Raw genomic sequence first — 17842 nt, 5'->3', positions numbered from 1 at the left:
GAAGAACTTTGTAGTCGTGATAGCCAGGCTATCAGCAAATTGTTACAGGTGAGTTGTTCATACTGTAAGTATGGGTCAAATCAACAGCCTTTCTAAATCACGGTCATAGCAAGTTGTAGTGGAGTAGAGAATTACTCGCCAAAGAATGATTTTGACAGTATTGATGCCTGTGCCCTGTACTGTTACTGTGCCTATTTTCTACTTGTGCCAGGCTTACACCTCCACGTAACCCCTGTGTGTGTGTGTGTGTGTGTGTGTGTGTGTGTGTGCGTGTGCGTGTGTGTGCGTGCGTGCGTGCGCGTGCGTGCGTGCGTGCGCGTGCGTGCGTGCGCGTGCGTGCGTGCGTGCGCGTGCGTGTGTGTGCGTACGCGTGTGTGCGTGCGTGCGTGCGTGCGTGCGTGCGTGCTCGTGTGGTGAAAATGCAACAGCTTGTTTCCTGTTGCTATTGCTTTCTGATTTTTTGTTTGATGTTACCTGTGTATGTGCCAAGGTACTGCATATTGCCTAAAGAAAGGTATAATTATCCTTGTATTAACTGAGATGTTTTTATGTGACGCATTGCCTAAATGTGTAAAAAAAAAGTCATACCATATGCCTTGTATTACAGTTATTGAAAATCTGACACTGTATAAAAAACATAAACGGAAATAAAACAACCAAAACAGAGGGTTCTACCAAAAGAGCTCTGAGACTGATTTTGTTCTTGGTTTTAGAATGAAATTCAGCAAAATACCAGTTGTGATTTGAACCACAAATGTGTTTATTTTTCTTTTGCATCAATCAGGGGTTTTTGTTGTAACAAAAAGGTAAGGCAAATCAAATGAACAGATTGCAGTTGACATGAGATTCAAAGTTGTGAACATGAAAGCAGCAAAGTAGGGTTAATCCCCTCACTAGCCTGTGCTACAGACAAGGCCATTTGAGTCCGGTGGTATTCCGGAGAAAATAATTTAGTCACTTAGCTGGGTATCTTATCGTAGATCACGCCAGTTTTATACTTCCACTTGCTTCAAATTTCCCTGAAAGAGAGCGAACTGGAGTTGCCAGATGTGTGATGATACTGCGTCTGATGGCTTCTCCATCCACGACAACACCTTATGCAATCTGGCCTCAAACTCAGTTCAGCATAGTGAAATGAGCTGAATTGACTTGCTCTTCATGCGAGTGGGGACTGGGTGAAAGCACACGGTAGGCATTATGAAATGGAGAGAGCCCCTTTCCTCTTGATGGACTCTACAGCCAATGGAACGAGTCAGCTCCACCCATAACCTTATTCCCTGCACCTCATCTAATCCATCTAATCACGTCAGAATAGCAATACTAATTTAAAGTGCCACTGCTAGCAAGTGCTCCAGCATTCAAGCCTAGGATCCTACAGCACCCACTCTACACTAGACCCCAACCCATTCCATCCAAAGGCCCCATTCATCAACCCTGACGCATGAAGAGCACAACTAATGTAATTAAGGCTGTAGGGCTTGTTCACTCAATTGCAAACAAGAACTGTGCAAGAGCACTCCCATTTGTCTCTGGAGCTTATGACAGTGAATCTCCATAATTGTATGTGTAAGTCCCATTAGAGAGGGGGACTGAAGTGTCCTCATTTGCAATATGGCTCTGAGAGGGCTATGAATAGATGGAGAGCCTTGTGGACTTCCGCCACCGAGGCGCCAGTGAAGGAATGGAAAAACTTGGCCCTCTCGTGGTCACTCACAGTTATTGCTTGAATGTCGCTTCAGTGATTTAACAGTCAGTCAGTATAAAAGGGAATGAGGACTGAATTTGTAATATTTTGCAGTAGACAGCTGTAGTCATTTGGTAAGGACACTTGGCAGTGTTGCAGATTCTTCCACCATTGCAGACTAGATTTTGAATTTCATCTTTCAACTAGTCGTGCCTTCAGATTTCAGGAGCCTGTTTCGGTTTGATTGTCAGCCAATTGGCTGAAGAAAAAAAATAATAGCATACCTACATAGAACCCTACATGTGAGAATAAGCCTTTTGCAAAAGCATCTGTCAAGACCACCCTGAATGGTATTTCTAAGTAAGCCCTTGCAATTGATTAAGTCTACTTTAAAACAGGTAATATAGTAAATTACCTACTACTGTATAAAAAACACACAGTGGACTTCTACAAACTGCGGAAGATGACAAATCAATCAGCGATGCGTAATAAATCCTTAAAACAGTTACTGTATATGGTAGCGTTTGTGGTGGTTTGGCAAGACAAAAATGACAAGATCTTACTTCTATGAAGAAAGCCTTCGCTAAGCCTCATATGCTTCAAATTGCCATAAATAAATAAAAAATGTTTCCAAAAATGAGCAAATATTATACTGTAAATGTGATTGCGACATGCAGAAAAAGCAGTTTTTTTTCTTTTCAGGAGTGCCTGTGATTGCATCTCAGAGTGATGAAGGCAAAGGAGCGAAAAGGGTACAAAAGGTCAAGGGGGTCAGAGTTCACAGTTCCAATTCAGCCATGGCACGCTCCAAGGGGTCGCTGGTCCAGTAGTCATAGTCCCAGCCAAGGAACCAGCCGGCGAATGTGGGTGGCTCGAATCCCTGCTTGATCTTCACGATGGGCGTGCGAGGGTCTCGGCTGGCAGGGTCCGTCTCAATGTAGCGGACAGCTGGAGGGAATAATGGAGTTTGAGAGATTGAGTTGAATGTACCTCTTTTAATGGCGATAAGCCATCCACAGCCATCAAAAAACACAGTAAGTGTATTTGTTATAAAAGAGGCTTTAAAGCTATGCTCAGCATTTCCCAAGGAAGAGGTCGGGGGAATCCTTGTTCACCTGTTAATGACTCATTTAAGCATGAAATGCCTTGTGAAGGTTATTAATTAACTTGAAAATGTTGCCTTATCTCCCTCTAACTGTGACTAGTCTGGGTCATGTCTGGCAACGTGGTGACAAACCTGGGGTGCTTTTTTCGAAACCATAGTTGCCAACTATATTAGATATACTTTGTTATTTACAATGCAATATCCCATAGACAATTACCCAAGTTGCTAACTGGCTAACAACTACGCTTTCGAGAAACGCACCCCAGAACAGCTCTCAGAGCATAGCTCTTGATATCGCAACATTGAAGACATTTCTGAAATGCCTCAAAATTCGTGTCCAGAATGTCAAATTGTTTTGCAATCACAGAGAAAGGGCATTCATTAATAACAATATCAGACATGGTATCACTACTTAAGACAAACACATAGCCCAGAGACAATGATGGATGTGAAGAGATTTGTTGCAAAATGACTTGTATCCTTTTTGGAACATTTTGGGAAATTGACATTTTTGTATTGGGCAGTGCATTGCAAAATGCATTTTATGTAGGTTTAAAAAGTATGTTCTCAAAATATTTAAATGACAAGAATTAACACATAGATAAAAGGACGTCTGAACAATCATTTCCAGTTATAAAATGTAAAAGTCCAACATTGGCCTTTGAGTCATTTTGCAACAAAACTCTTCAGGTAGTATTTGTTGGAACGTACCGGAAGCCATGGCCTCCGTCTTCTCCTCTTCCTGGGCCTCGTTGCCGATCCATACAAACACCTGCACGGAAGGGAAGTCAGATTGCTCTTCATTAGCTGCATAACATGCATTAATCTGTACTCTCATGTGATGAAAACATTTGCAAGTTTACAAGGCTCTGTGCACAAGAACAAACAGACTAAAAGACAGTTTTTTATCCAAAAGCCTCAGATAACAGCACCTGCTCCCAGGTGTCCAGGATCATGACATCATCTGTGGCAAGATCATCTTGTCCCAGCTCTCCAGGTACCTCCTCAATCTAAGAAAAAGAGGAAGAACTTACATCAGGGATGCACATTGGGACACACGGGGGCCACATTCAGCCGGACCAGGGGTCCGTTTCTCGAAAGCGTCTTTGCTATCGTCGTTAGCAAAGTCCTTCGTACGAGCGACTCAACTGCATCTTGACAGCGACGCTCACCACTAAATCCAAGGGAATGGTGTTACGTCTTAAGACGGTCTTTAGACGGTCTTTAGACGGTTAGCAACGACAATAATCGAGAAACGGACCCCAGTAACATAATTGCAAAATATCACAAATTTATGCTTCATATCGGCATCACATCTTGAGGTGGATGATAAGGAGCATTGACTATAAATCACGAGCAAAAAAAAACTTAATTGCTGTCAAGTATTGAAAACCTGCAGCAACTTTGTAATGGTCAGAGGAAAGTCTTTTTTTTACATTTGTTTTTCTCTACAAATCTTGGGCTGAATTGAACCAGCTGGCAGGCCACATCCGGTCCCCAGGCCTTATGTTTGACACACCTGGCTTACAGTATAGAAAGGAAGTAGCAGAGGTGCGTACAGTAGACGTAGTCCTTAGCCAGGCCAGCAATGCCTGGTGTTTTTCTGTTCTGAACAGTTTTATTTACAAACCCCAACTCCGATGAAGTTGGGACGTTTGGTAAACAGTGAATAAAATCAAAATGCTATCATTTTCAAAACATTCAATCTATTCATTAGATGGAGAATAGTGAAAAGACAACATATTAAGTGTTAAAACCGAGAAAAAATATTGTTTTGGGGGACATATGTACTCATTTCCAATTTGATAAATCCAACACGTCTCAAAAGAGTTGGGACGGGGATCAGTGAAATTTAGTAAACATCCAAATAAGATAAAACAACAAAGAAGAACATTTCAAAATGAATTGTACTGACGGACAATATAGGTGTCCAGGTATAAGATCATCACAGAGAGGCTGAGTCACTCAGAATTAAAGATGCAAAGGGAATAATTACCATAGTTATTACATACATTTTTGAATTCCCTTTGATTTAGCACGATTGAGTGTATATAAGACATATTTTTGTTAATAAAATCATTGTATAGGTTCATGACATCATGAAATATATATTGGCTGTAGTCTCACTCTAGCACTCCAGGAATTAGAGCTATTGAAAATTGACCATATTAAGAATGCTTAATGCATGAACATGATACAGGGGTGTAACATTCTCCTAAGCACCTGAGCTCACTTGAAATAGACCCAGAAGACATGGGAAACTGTCCTTTGCTTACAGAAGTCAGCAAAAGTTGTAGACGTCCATTCTTTTTGACAATAATAGAGCATTGCACATCCTGTGCTACAGTGAAAATGGACCATCCAACTTGTGTTAGTGCTAGCTTCAAAAGTCAGCCTCCATGATGGCATGCGGGTGCAGTAGTGCATTGGTTAAGATGTTCTCACTCATCTGTAGAGTTAAATACAGTGCTGAATGGTATAAATGGGTTTTAAACAGCATGAAAAGCCACTCATGCATTATATTTTGAAGGGAGATCTTCGATTACTGCCACATAGTAAGGTCAAATTGCATTCTCTACTATGTTTTAACAGTTTGGCTCCATCATAAGGACCAGCAGGTGATAAAATGGTGGGTTTTTGGTCAAGACCTGTCACACTGTAAGCACTACAGAAAGGAAAACATTGCAAAACATGACAAGGAATACACCCACCATTTTAAGCTGGTGAAATCATGTCCAAGATAGGAATTAACACTGTTTTTTATATAAAATCATCTCATCGGTTAATGTATTTAACTGTTAAGTGTTATCTTTTGTTTTGTTTGTAGTCTTCCTCGACATTTGCTGCCATTTATTGTCCCCGTCCCAACTCTTTTGAGACGTGTTGGATTTATCAAATTAGAAATGAGTACATATGTCCCCCAAAACAATCTTTTTTCTCGGTTTGAACACTTAATATGTTGTCTTTTCACTATTCTCCATCTAATGAATAGATTGAATGTTTTGAAAATGATAGCATTTTGATTTTATTCACTGTTTACCAAACGTCCCAACTTCATCGGAGTTGGGGTTTGTACCATGTGTAGCAGGCTAGGGCACGCTAAGGACTTACAATGAAGTTGCCTGTCTTATTGGAGCAGGCGAAGAGTCGAGGCGGATGGGCATCCATCTTGTCCTTGAGTCGGGTAGACGTGCGGTAGTCAGCTTTGCCTCCAAGCGCCCCCCAGAAGTCATCTGTGCCAGCAAATAAAAGCTAAGAGATTAATGTCTGCTCTGCTTAAGAAACTCACTGTTGTTTAACCTAAGGTAAAAGAGGCCTGCTCCATTGCTTTTTCGTTTCTTTCCAGAATTCATGCTGCCCATTCACTAATGGTATGTTTTCAAAAATACTTAACACCACCCTAAAGTATTCATTATGACTGGGAAAATTGCACTTTCCATACATGATAAGGTGGATCTTCTCCATGTCTCCCATTTTGATCCACAACACTTATTGTACTTTGGTACTAGTCAATATTAGTTAATTATTTAGTACATATTCATGAAAAGGTTAAATTTGGCAATAGCCAGCACAGTTTCAATGAGAGGCATAGTTGCAATACCTACTCTGGTCACCATCCTCGCCGTGCACCTTTAAATAATAAAATAACTTAAATACTCACTTGCCTTTCCTAGTTTCCTAGTTTTTAATATTTTTTTCTTTTACCTCTACTACTACTACTACTACCACTATTGATAATAATATTGATTATAAACAGCCATTATTATACTGTTAATTATACTCTTATCACTGTTATTATTATTATTATTATTATTATTATTATTATTATTATTATTATTATTATTATTATTATTGTTGTTGTTGTTGCTGTTATTGTTGTTATCATTATTATTTCTGTGAACAGGTTGGTGTGTAAGTGGGTGTTGTTGCCATGCGTGCCACATACCACTCTCTCCACCCTCTGGCAGCTCGGAGGCAGACACACCCAGGATGTCGCAGAGCTGCTGGGCTCCCTGCTTCTCCGTATCGCTGGCCCCCTGGCCCACCCACATGAACGCTCCGGACGGGCACGCCAAGATGAAGGCGTCGTTAGAGTTGAGATTAGAGGACGAAGCGTCAACCTTTGGGAAAAGTGAAGGCAAGATAAAATCTATCTATCTATCTATCTATCTATCTATCTATCTATCTATCTATCTATCTATCTATCTATCTATCTATCTATCTATCTATCTATCTATCTATCTATCTATCATTTTTCTGCTGGTATTCAAAGCTGGACAAATGAACACATTTAGTAGAATCAAAACAAGAAGAGAAGGGAAAATATTGCCATTGCATGTCTCTTGTCTTTTCCTGGTCTTTTACCGTCTTTTACAGATAAAAGTTTGATTAACTTTTCACAGCATTTCACTGTGGTAGTATGCCTATCCCATGTACATTGAGCCAAATAAACAAAATCAGCTCTAAGATGAACTCCAAGAACTCTACAAAAATAAACAGTAAGTTGTTAAATTACGACAAATCCGGTCTTAATATCTGTAAATTGAGTAAATAACAGACTTTTCCTTATCTCGTCTGAATGCGCCACAAAATAACACAGAGGTGCGGGGAAAATAGCAAACTACCAGTGGTGCACAGCCTGTAATACTTGTGTCACCACTCACCTGACACCATTTTGCTTATTATGCCAAAAGAGCAGGCCCACTCACCTCCACGGCACGTGTGTGTCCGGCCGAGTTGGAGCGGACCTGGAACAGGCGCGTGTCTGCAGGTGCAGACTGGCCTCCGTCTCTGGAGGTGCCCCCCTTGTGCACCACCATGGGCTGGCCTCCGAACAAGCCCATCAGTTGGGCAGGCTCTTTGCCCTGGACGACACGCACCTGCAATACACACACATGACACGCACGCGCACACACACACACACATACACATACACACACACACAGTGGAAATAGGTGAACAGAAAAAAACCCAGTTAGTTGCATATTTAGTTGCATGCTGGGAGCCATGATACAGAGAATCCCCAAAATCTCAGCATTACACATTTCAGACTTTAATATTTTAAACTTCACACAAACTTTGTAGCAGTGTAAAAGGAGGACATTCAAATGCTTATGCGCATGGTCAGTAAACATGCTGTTTTGTAGCCTGTGTCAATCATTGTGACCACAACGTGGCAGTAGTGAACACCAAAAAGAACATTGCAGTGGAGCCAAGAGCATCAGTTTTCAGCTGCAGCCTTTGTGGTATATATACTGTATAGTTGGGTGTGTGTGTGTGTGTGTGTGTGTGTGTGTGTGTGTGTGTGTGTGTGTGTGTGTGTGTGTGTGTGTGTGTGTGTGTGTGTGTGTGTGTGTGTGTGTGTGTGTGTGTGTGTGTGTTCGTGTGTGTGTGTGTGTGTGTGTGTGTGTGTGTGTGTGCGCCCGTGTGCGTGCGTGTGTGTGTGTGTGCTTGCCCTGCTCTGGCCTGAGTGTGCAGGGTGGAGCTAAAAAGGCAATTTCATCCCCTCCCACTAGACAGAAACACAGAGAAAGGCTGTCTGTTTACTCCACTGTTTCCATATCTTGCCAAGCTGGATCATGAGTCTGATCCCATCTGCTTCATATTACATTAGCTGGGTCTGGCTGCAATCTCACTTCACCCCAGCAAACTACGGACACCAAAATGAGTTTTAATCACGATTAACTAATTAACATTTCAATCGGGATCAACTTTAAAAAAATCTATCCCATGTTTGTGTACATTGTTCATAGTATTAAAATGATTTTAAATGGACATGATTATGCGATTAAAATGTGATAAATCGCAAGTTAACTGTGGCCTTCATAAGATAAGATCGTGATTTAATATTTTGATCGATTGACAGCGCTAGATATTATATAAAAGTCTAAAACCCCATGGTGGGTTACTTGAGGGCACTCAACCTCAGGAAACTGAAATTGACGCACCCTGTTTGTCGGACATTATGTCACTTTGGTGGCATGGTCTGGAATGGGATGTGGTGAGGAATGTAAACATGCAGGAGTCAACATGTGGAGGTGCAGGAGAAGCGTGTGTACAAACAAATCCCCTACCCCTTTAGAACATGGTCCAACGCTATAAAATGGCTACCTGTTTCCCATTTTGGAGTGACTGCCATTATCCTAATGAAACAGGTAGCCATTTTATAGAGTTGGACCATTTGACAAGTTGGTGGGCATGCACACACACATACATACACACAATTATGAAATGAAAATACACACAGCCATGCAGAGTGAGATGAAATGCAGTTGGAGGTTGGGAAGAGCACGCAGAGGATGCCAGATATTAAGAAGTCTTAAGTTACAGAATAGAGAATGTATTTGCCAGCTTTCGAAACTAGGTATGTAAGATAAGTGGGTAACACTTTATTTTAGGGATACATCTATTAGCACTAATACATACAATGTTAATGCCTGCATAAGTAACTTGTAAGGCATGTACTAAGCAAATGCAAAGGCCGACTAGGTCTTTACTAAGATTAAATTGGTAATAAATTTCTTATTGTGCATGAACAAGACATTTGCGTATACATGCCTAACAAATGTTTGATTTTGCTTTGTACATGCCTTACAAGTTACTTATACAGGAACATTGTATGTATTAGTGCTAATAGATGTATCCCTAAAATAAAGTGTTACAGAGAAGTGTATATTGTATCTCCATGGAAAGAACTGGGATAAAAGCTGTTTTAAAACATTATAAAGTATACAAGAATAAGTATATACTGTATACAAGAGCAGTGGGGAACACATGACACTGTCCCTCACAGATATCTCAGTGTCGTATCCTGTTTACCAAACCAATCAGATGCGTATCCAGTATTACCAGAATTGCCATAAATTACCGGCAAACTGGTGGCCTTTTGTTTTGAGGGGTACTTTGTTTTGTGTCCAACCTGTATCTACGTGTGATCTATGAGAGCTTTATATTGAAATGTTGACCGGGTGGATTCATTTTTAAACCCGTAATAGGAGACAGTGAGGGCCACTGTGCATCTGCACTCCACACACAAAGCTTGTTGCCAAGCTGTACAACTCATTTGGCTTTAAATCACACTCCTCAAGTCCCATCCAAAATGTAATCAAATCTCTTTCTAGGATACTGGCTCTCAATGTGCTAACATCCAAGCCCCAACCCCCCCCCCAACCCTGTTGTACACCATACAACATCTAAACCAACACGCCAGATACCTGGGAGGTGAGACGAGCACCAGCAATCTGCAAACGAAGAAACGAAGAAGCAGGAAGATGAACAAGGTTGCAGAGGAGGAGAGGAGGGAGGAAAAGGCAATTACAGCGGGTGGATGGATAGACGACAGAAAGTTAGGCAGATGCAGGAGTCAGGGGTGAAGGAAAGGACACAGCAGAGAACAACAGCACTCTAATAAATAGACAATAACTCTATTATATTATAGGTGTGGATGGACAGAGCAATGGGAAGGAGAGGGGTGTTGTGGTATTGTGTTTTTCTCATGACACACTCAAGATTATTGTGAATATTCTGAACCGAAGCTGGGTCAGGCGTTCCCCCATGGCTTAGTCAGAGCGCGCTTGCTGGACTCTTTCCTGTGGGAATGTTATAAACACATTCCAATGGGTACACTATAATTCCCATTAGAGCCAGCCAGACTGCTCTGCTGGCAAAAAAATGATTACCATTTTGTGTGTTACCATTACAAACCTTACTTAGCCCTCCTGTAGACCTACTTAGCACAGGTTGCACTGGTTGTTCTGTATATTTCCTGTGCACTTTGTTTCTTCTAGTGATGTCAGCTATGATTATGTACTCGATTGTAAGCCACTTTGGTTAAAAAGAGTCTGCCAAATGCAATGTAATGTAATTGTCTATCTATTATCTATCTAAGGTGTTTGTCTGTCTTGCCTGTCTGTCTAGTAAGTGCATCTGCAAATCATACTGTATGCTTGTGGTTAGATTTCCTGTTGTTCATTGTGTAGACAGCAGGAAGTGCTTCTGGTGCAGTAACTCACCAATAAATGTGACATGAGTGCTGCTGCTTTGTCATTAAGTAAGCCATATAGGCGATATAGTTGTAACTTGTATCTGACCTAAATATGAGTATAATTACATTAAATTACTATAGTACAGATGTGACCCAACGTTGGGGGTGTAAAAAATAATTGATTTCTTTCGATACATCGATCCTACGGCCAGCATTTCAATGAATTGATTAATTATTATTAGCATTCCTAAGAATCAAAAAAATCAAATCAGTGGCCTAATAAATCTATATGGAATTGAATGAATCGCTAAGAAGGCTCTGATTTACACCCCTACCTAAGATTTATCCAATTATTCCATTGTACTGCAACACTAATGTTACCTGCACAGGTCCTCCTCCCAGCTCATCGTCCAGCTGCGCCGCCAAGATGGCAGAAGCACCAATCTCATCTTGAGAGGAGTCTGCTCCCTGCCTGTGGAAAATAAATTCACATCAATGCAAAAGTGGTGAGTGGTTGAGGAGATGGGCTTGTAGGTGGGCCCAATTTTCTCCCCTGTGACACCAGAGCCTGAGCATGGTACTCTCCTCACATACGGCTCCCCCTGGGACACCTATCAGGCTGTCACTCCTGCACTGGGTTAAGCAGAAATGCAACTTTGTGAAGTGTAATGTGAACTGTGTGTTGTGCACTGTGTAATCAGAATGACATAAAGTGGGACCTTTTCACATCAATGCAACAGGGCTAAAACATTCCTCAACAACAAACTAAAAAAGACAAAAGGAAACTCAGAGCTAAATAGTAATGGTAAACCCTGTTGAAACAGTTTCTTTGTTTTGAATTGAAACAGAATGAAGTTTGCCCATTCATTGAGATTGAGCAGAAGCCATACTGTATCTTACCATATGTAGATGATGTGTCCTTGGCGTCCTCCGTGATGATAGTTGTAGAGGATGATATAGCTATCCCCGCCATAGAACTGTCCGTAAGTAGATGGGTCAACAGGAGCCTTGTCTGAGCCCTCAATGCGCCAGATCTAAAAGGTCAAAGTTCAAATTACATTGTGCCTTTTCATCCTGTTGGTAGTGCATGTTAAGCTAAATGTACAGTAGGTCCAAATGATGCCTTAAACTTGTTTGAGATGTCCAGACATATTTTCCCACTACTGTATTGCCATAGTTAACCATTCCAGTGTAATCTTGTATCTGTAATATGTACAGAAATTTTAATTGCTTTGAAATATGTATTTAACTGCCCCATGTAAACAATGTTTCCCTTCCTGGCCCTAAGAATTTAACAAAAAAAGTAGTTACAGTAGGAGTCCTTTATTCTTTTCTCAAACCATGTGACTTCCTAGCTGGACCTTGCAATCAAGGTGCAGTCAAATCAGTAGTACCAAATCAGTTGTGCCTACCATATGAGGACCTCCACTGTCACTTCCTCACATCATCACTTGCTGCTGCTCTAATCATCTTTGATCTGTAATCTTTGCTTGCTTCGACATGGGTTGAGTAGCTTTGAAATGTGCATAAACAGTCATATATACATATAAACAATGACCCAAAGACTTTCTGACCCCAAAAAGTTCAAAGATAAGTACTTATGAGGACCTATGATCTGACTTTGGTCAGTACTTCAGACTGCAGCTCCTTTCTAGGGCCCGACTGACATGTTTTTTTCAGGGCCAATACCGATACAGATAATTATGGAAATGGGTGGCCGATAACCGATATGTGCAACCGATAAATAGTAGGGATGCCGCTAACGATTATTTTGATAGTCGACTAATCTATAGATCCAGTAACGATTAGTCATGACAAAAAAAGTTGCTCCAACCTCCGCCAAAAACTTGTCTCTTATAAAAAATATTTGTATAAAATAATGACATCACCAAAAAACTAAAAAGTATACACTAACTTTGTTAAAAGCCATTACACAATTGACAATGAAGTGCCATCAATTAATAAAAGGAGCATCCTTGGAACAGACAGTGTAAACACTGAGTTAACATCCAGTAACTTGGAAAAACTAAAAACTTTCCAGCCAAGAACACATCATTGTTTCATTGACTTTGCTCAGTACTTCAGACCACATTGTTTCATTGACTTTGCTCAGTACTTCAGACCGCAGCACCTTTCCTCACCTGCTTCTCTCCGCTGCCATCGTCAATCATGCCGTGCTGGGCGGCCATGGCGGTGGACTCGTGCAGCGTGGCGGCATCGAAGGGCACCTTCTCGATCTTGGCGATGGAGTTGGCGATGTAAGCCACGCCCAGGCCCTCTGTCTGGTCCAAGTCGCGCCAGTTCTTGAAGAACTGCTTGAAGAGCGGGGTCTCGCCATACTCTGGGAGGATCTGCACTTGTGTGTGCTTGGGATAGCCCATCTTCTTGATGAAATCAGCTGCCATCTTCATGGCGGCTTTGCGCTCATCCATGTTGGCCTCCTTTCCTAGAGAGATGTGTAGAAAGGAAAATGGGGGAGGGGGGTTGGAGAGAAGAGAAACCACATGAGAGAATTGTTCCCATGTAAAAAATCCAGGCAACGTCCTCAGTTTCTGGTTGATGTTATACGTATTTCTCTAGACCACTACCTTCCCCACTGGACTTCTATCAGCCATAAACTGAATTACATTACAAAAGCGGATTCCAAAAAAGTTGGGACACTTTGTATTATGTGAATAAAATCAAAATGCTGGCATTTTCAAAACATCTAATATGTTAGTAAGGTAGAACATTATGCACAGACAACATATCAGTTGTTAAAGTCAAGCAGAATTATTATTTTGAGGTAATTATGTGATCATTTCAAATTTCACCCTTGCAACAAATCCCAAAAAAGTTGGGACAGGGCCAATAAAATGCTTTTTATATTGGATAAGACTAAACACAACACAAGGGATGAGACTGAACAGTTAAATACTTTCACTGTTGGCATAATTTTATTCAAAAATTAGATATTTTGATATGTGAGACATGATTTCAGCAGCTCAACTGATAGGTGTGTTCTTCAACTTGTTTACCTTTTTGTTATGCTTATTATGTGGCATATCCTGACTGCAAGAAAACAATTTTGTGACCTGTTTACTCTTATGATGGAACCACACTGTTGGAACATAGTAGAGATTGAAATTTGCCACCATTATGGGGCAATATCTAAAGGCGGTGCTCCAAAATATAAGGCCTTGGTAGCTGTGTTTGCTGTTTAAACTCTGTATACATCATTCAGCATTCATTTTAATGCTCTACATGAGTAAGGAGACCCTAACCAAGTCACCGCTGCACCCCCTTACCATCATATATGCTGTCTTTCAGACTGACCACTAAATCAAGCTGAAGTATTCATTTTCTATATAACCTGGAGGGTGCATGACTCCATAATTTTCAAAAAGGATTCAATATTTTCCATTCTGTAATCAGAGGACAGTTTCACATGTCTACTAGGTCCATAGAATGAGCCTTTCCGCACACAACACGGTTTAATGTCTGCATCATGTGCATTAATCAAGTGTTGTGTTTATGGCCATTTTTTCGAGAGCTGTCATTGTTGGAGTGTCATAGTTTGCTTATTTACCACGAGTATGTCATGATCTCATAACTCATGCAATGATACACAGAACTTTATATTACGGAAATAGGCCTTATATACCTGCAATGTTGATAATTCAATCTTTCTGTGTAATAGATAAGTAATTAGTCCCTCAAAATCTTCGCTGCTGAGTGCCACAGCCTCTATGTGATGGTATTTTATTTGTGCATTCATGTTGGCAGTCAATATAGTTCCTTTTAAAATATTCTTCCTTGTGTAATTTTTAGAATTATCCAACTATTACAACATGTTTTGGCCCTGTCCCAACTTTTTTGAGATTTGTTGCATGGGTCAAATTTTAAATGATCACATAATTACCTAAAAACAATAATTCTGCTCGACTTTAACAACTTATATGTTATCTGTACATAATGCTCTACCTTATTAACATATTAGACGTTTTTAAAATACCAGCATTTTGATTTTATTCACAAAATACAAAGTGTCCCAACTTTTTTGGAATCCGCTTGTACATTACATTACATTGCATTTGATTTTTAACCAAAGTGACAATCAAGGATATAATCATAGCCAACATCACTAGCAGATACAAAGTGCAAAGGAAATATACAGACAGCAACAAGTGCAAATGCAAAGTAGGGTTAGTGTTTTTTTAAGTAAAGTAGAGCTTACACCTTCACTATTCTGTTTACCTTTCCAGACAAAGATCTTGCCATCAGAGCCATGGTCAAGGATAAAGCAGTCGCTGGACTCCAGAGCACTTTGGGAAAACGGGTTCTCAGCTGCAACCAGGGCGATGGCCATGTCCCCACTAGCATCAGACACCTGAGAAAACAAAAAGCAAAGGTAGAAATTAAGCCCCCTTGGACAATCAGTGGAACGTTACCCCCCCCAGGACCATCGCAAGTGATTGTCGGGCAAGATTGCCTCGACGGGCAAGATTTCCTTGTTGTGTGCGACGTTAGAATAGACGCGATAGAAAAGAGTCAAAGAGTCGCAGATCGTAGATATCAAACACAGCTTGATATTTACGACTCGAAATAGAATGTCGGGCATTGTTTCTGCGTTTACGATCAGGGATAAGATTGACAGTTGCGACTCTCTTTATATGTGCGGCGCAATCCGACGTCAACATCGGACACAAAACAAGGAGTCGTGTAGTTTGAGCCTGGCTTTAATTGCCGAAGCCTGAGCTCTGTGCATCATTATAGCTTGCCCCTCTCTTCTATCTGCACCATGGACATGACAGGTTAACAAATTATGCAACAACTATGCTTTGAAAATGATTTGATGTGTTGCCTTGGAAATGAATTTCTTGTTGTTTAGAACACATGTCAATTTGATGTGGTGATAATCAATGCAAAAGTGTTTACAACAGGCCTTAGGTGCCTTTAATATGTGGCACGTGTGCCGAGACACAGTCACCTTGTACAGCTTGGCTCGCTTCCTGTTGGAGGCGTCGGCTTTGATGTCGTCAGAGACTCCCTCTGGCAGGTCTGGCTTATCCCCCAAAACCTGAACATGTGCCGACATAGTGATCACACACACACACACACACACACACACACACACACACACACACACACACACACACACACACACACACACACACACACACACACACACACACACACACACACACACAGAACACATTCAACACAAATATGAGTGTACAAGGTTTTGCCAGTTTTGTACACACAAACATTTCATGTACTTTATTTGATTCCACATTACAAGTTAAAATCAATAGGAACCAAATATGATGAATAATCCAACAACTATTTTGACCAAAAGACACATCTTGTTATGGAAATGCATCATTAAGGATACAGGAAACATCTTCTCTTCCAGATGAACATGCTCCCTATATGCACACGCAGACGCAGACGCAGACGCAGACACACACACACACACACACACACACACACACACACACACACACACACACACACACACACACACACACACACACACACACACACACACACACACACACACACACACGTCCTAGGAGCGGGCCGACTGGGCAATTGGCCGGGGCAGCACCCGTGAGGGGGCTGCACCATTGCAAATCCCCGCCCCCAAGGACATGGCGAATAAAGCGAATTTACGCTTTTAACACGTTATTTCCATGCTATTACACTATTGAAAGAATAACATGGCATTAACTGTTATCAGCAGATATAAGCGTTCGTTTATGTTATCTTTTTTTGCTGGTGGCACGGCTGCAGTTTGCGGCGTGGCGCGGCAAGGGGTGTCGCCCGGGGGCACCAGTCACTATAGGATCGCCACAACACACACACACACGCACACGCACACGCACACGCACATGCACACGCACACGCACACGCACACACACACACATACACAGGGCCGCTGACAGCTTTGGCTGGGCCCAGGACAAAGTCATCTGAAAGGGCCCCAAATCCGATAAACACAATGTAATGAGGACCCATTTCTGGGCCCCCTGTCTCCCTGGGCACGGGACAAATGACAACCCCCCCCATCACCATCCTTGCACACACACACACACACACACACACACACACACACACACACACACACACACACACACACACACACACACACACACACACACACACACACACACACACACACACACACACACACACACACACACCTTACGTACCTCAATAATCTTCTCTCTTTCAACCCCTTCTTCACAGACATATACTCGCGCACGTCCGCTGCGCTCATTGTCTCGGATGCCTTTGGCCACTTGGGTGGCCTTCAGCTTCTCAAAGCGGTTACTCTTGGAGCCACACCACTGATAAATCTCCTGTGGAAATGTTAGAAGGTAAATTTTAAGCAACACAGTTTACATAGGACAAGCTCTTTTTGTCAGTAGATTGTTTACAGGAAGGAGAGCTTTTTCATGAATCTCTATGCAAACATTAGGAGGGAACTCGGGTTGAGGGTACACGTAATTGTGATGCAACACGTATGTCACGCAAGAAGAAAGAAAGTAAATTTGTGGACTCACGCTGCCCAGGTCAAGAATGAAGCAGTCTCCAGTGTTGAAGCTGTCCCAGCTGACGGGCACCTCTGTTGCCCTGACAACGCGGCGACCTTTGACCTGGAGCAGACGCTGCATAACAACCTCATTGGTGACCACGTGTTTGAATCCAGATGCCACTCCTCCTTGCTGAGAAAAGAAGGACAGAATGGTAAGACACATAAATTGCAATGTTTGTTGAGAAGGAGAGGGGGTGGTGCTTAGCTGCAATTGGGTGGCATTCGTCTTTTTTATCTTTTAAAACTAAGGGGGGCATTTACGTGCTTATGATGAGGTTTATTCAAAAAAGGTTGAGAACCATTAGAGAAGAAACATTATCTTAAACTTGTTGAATGCCCTTCTTTGATCCTGACAAATGTTCGCCCCATCCCAGCTGCTATAAAAAGAACTTAACTCTGTATATCTGCAAGTAACTGTAGGGGCCTTCTTGCACAATAATGGGAAATGGCATGTAAATGGTACCTGTGAGCAAGAAAACTGTTCTGTTT

The 17842-nt window shown here is 41.6% G+C and overlaps 1 protein-coding gene across 2 annotated transcripts in view; it reads right to left on the bottom strand.

Moving 5' to 3' along the window:
* Positions 1–742: 742 nt before the first annotated feature.
* The window catches only part of gsna (gelsolin a), a 28187-nt gene continuing 11087 nt past the window's right edge, over positions 743–17842 (bottom strand). Inside the window, exons 4-17 of one of the 2 annotated variants that reach the window (XM_063211034.1) lie at positions 17322–17483; positions 16968–17117; positions 15743–15832; positions 15010–15142; positions 12915–13219; positions 11674–11807; positions 11155–11245; positions 10004–10030; positions 7499–7669; positions 6736–6910; positions 5901–6022; positions 3722–3799; positions 3501–3561; positions 743–2632 (exon numbers count right to left, since the gene is read on the bottom strand). In XM_063211034.1, the coding sequence (XP_063067104.1) occupies positions 2463–2632; positions 3501–3561; positions 3722–3799; positions 5901–6022; positions 6736–6910; positions 7499–7669; positions 10004–10030; positions 11155–11245; positions 11674–11807; positions 12915–13219; positions 15010–15142; positions 15743–15832; positions 16968–17117; positions 17322–17483 (1869 nt within the window). In that variant the 3' untranslated portion in view covers positions 743–2462. The remainder of the gene's footprint in view (positions 2633–3500; positions 3562–3721; positions 3800–5900; positions 6023–6735; positions 6911–7498; positions 7670–10003; positions 10031–11154; positions 11246–11673; positions 11808–12914; positions 13220–15009; positions 15143–15742; positions 15833–16967; positions 17118–17321; positions 17484–17842) is intronic. The other variant, XM_063211035.1, reaches the window with a different exon arrangement.

This window comes from Engraulis encrasicolus, chromosome 11 (genome assembly GCF_034702125.1).
Source record: "Engraulis encrasicolus isolate BLACKSEA-1 chromosome 11, IST_EnEncr_1.0, whole genome shotgun sequence".
Lineage (NCBI taxonomy): Eukaryota > Metazoa > Chordata > Actinopteri > Clupeiformes > Engraulidae > Engraulis > Engraulis encrasicolus.
The sequence above is the reverse complement of the archived record's forward strand: the minus strand, read 5'-3'. Positions and strand labels throughout refer to the sequence as shown.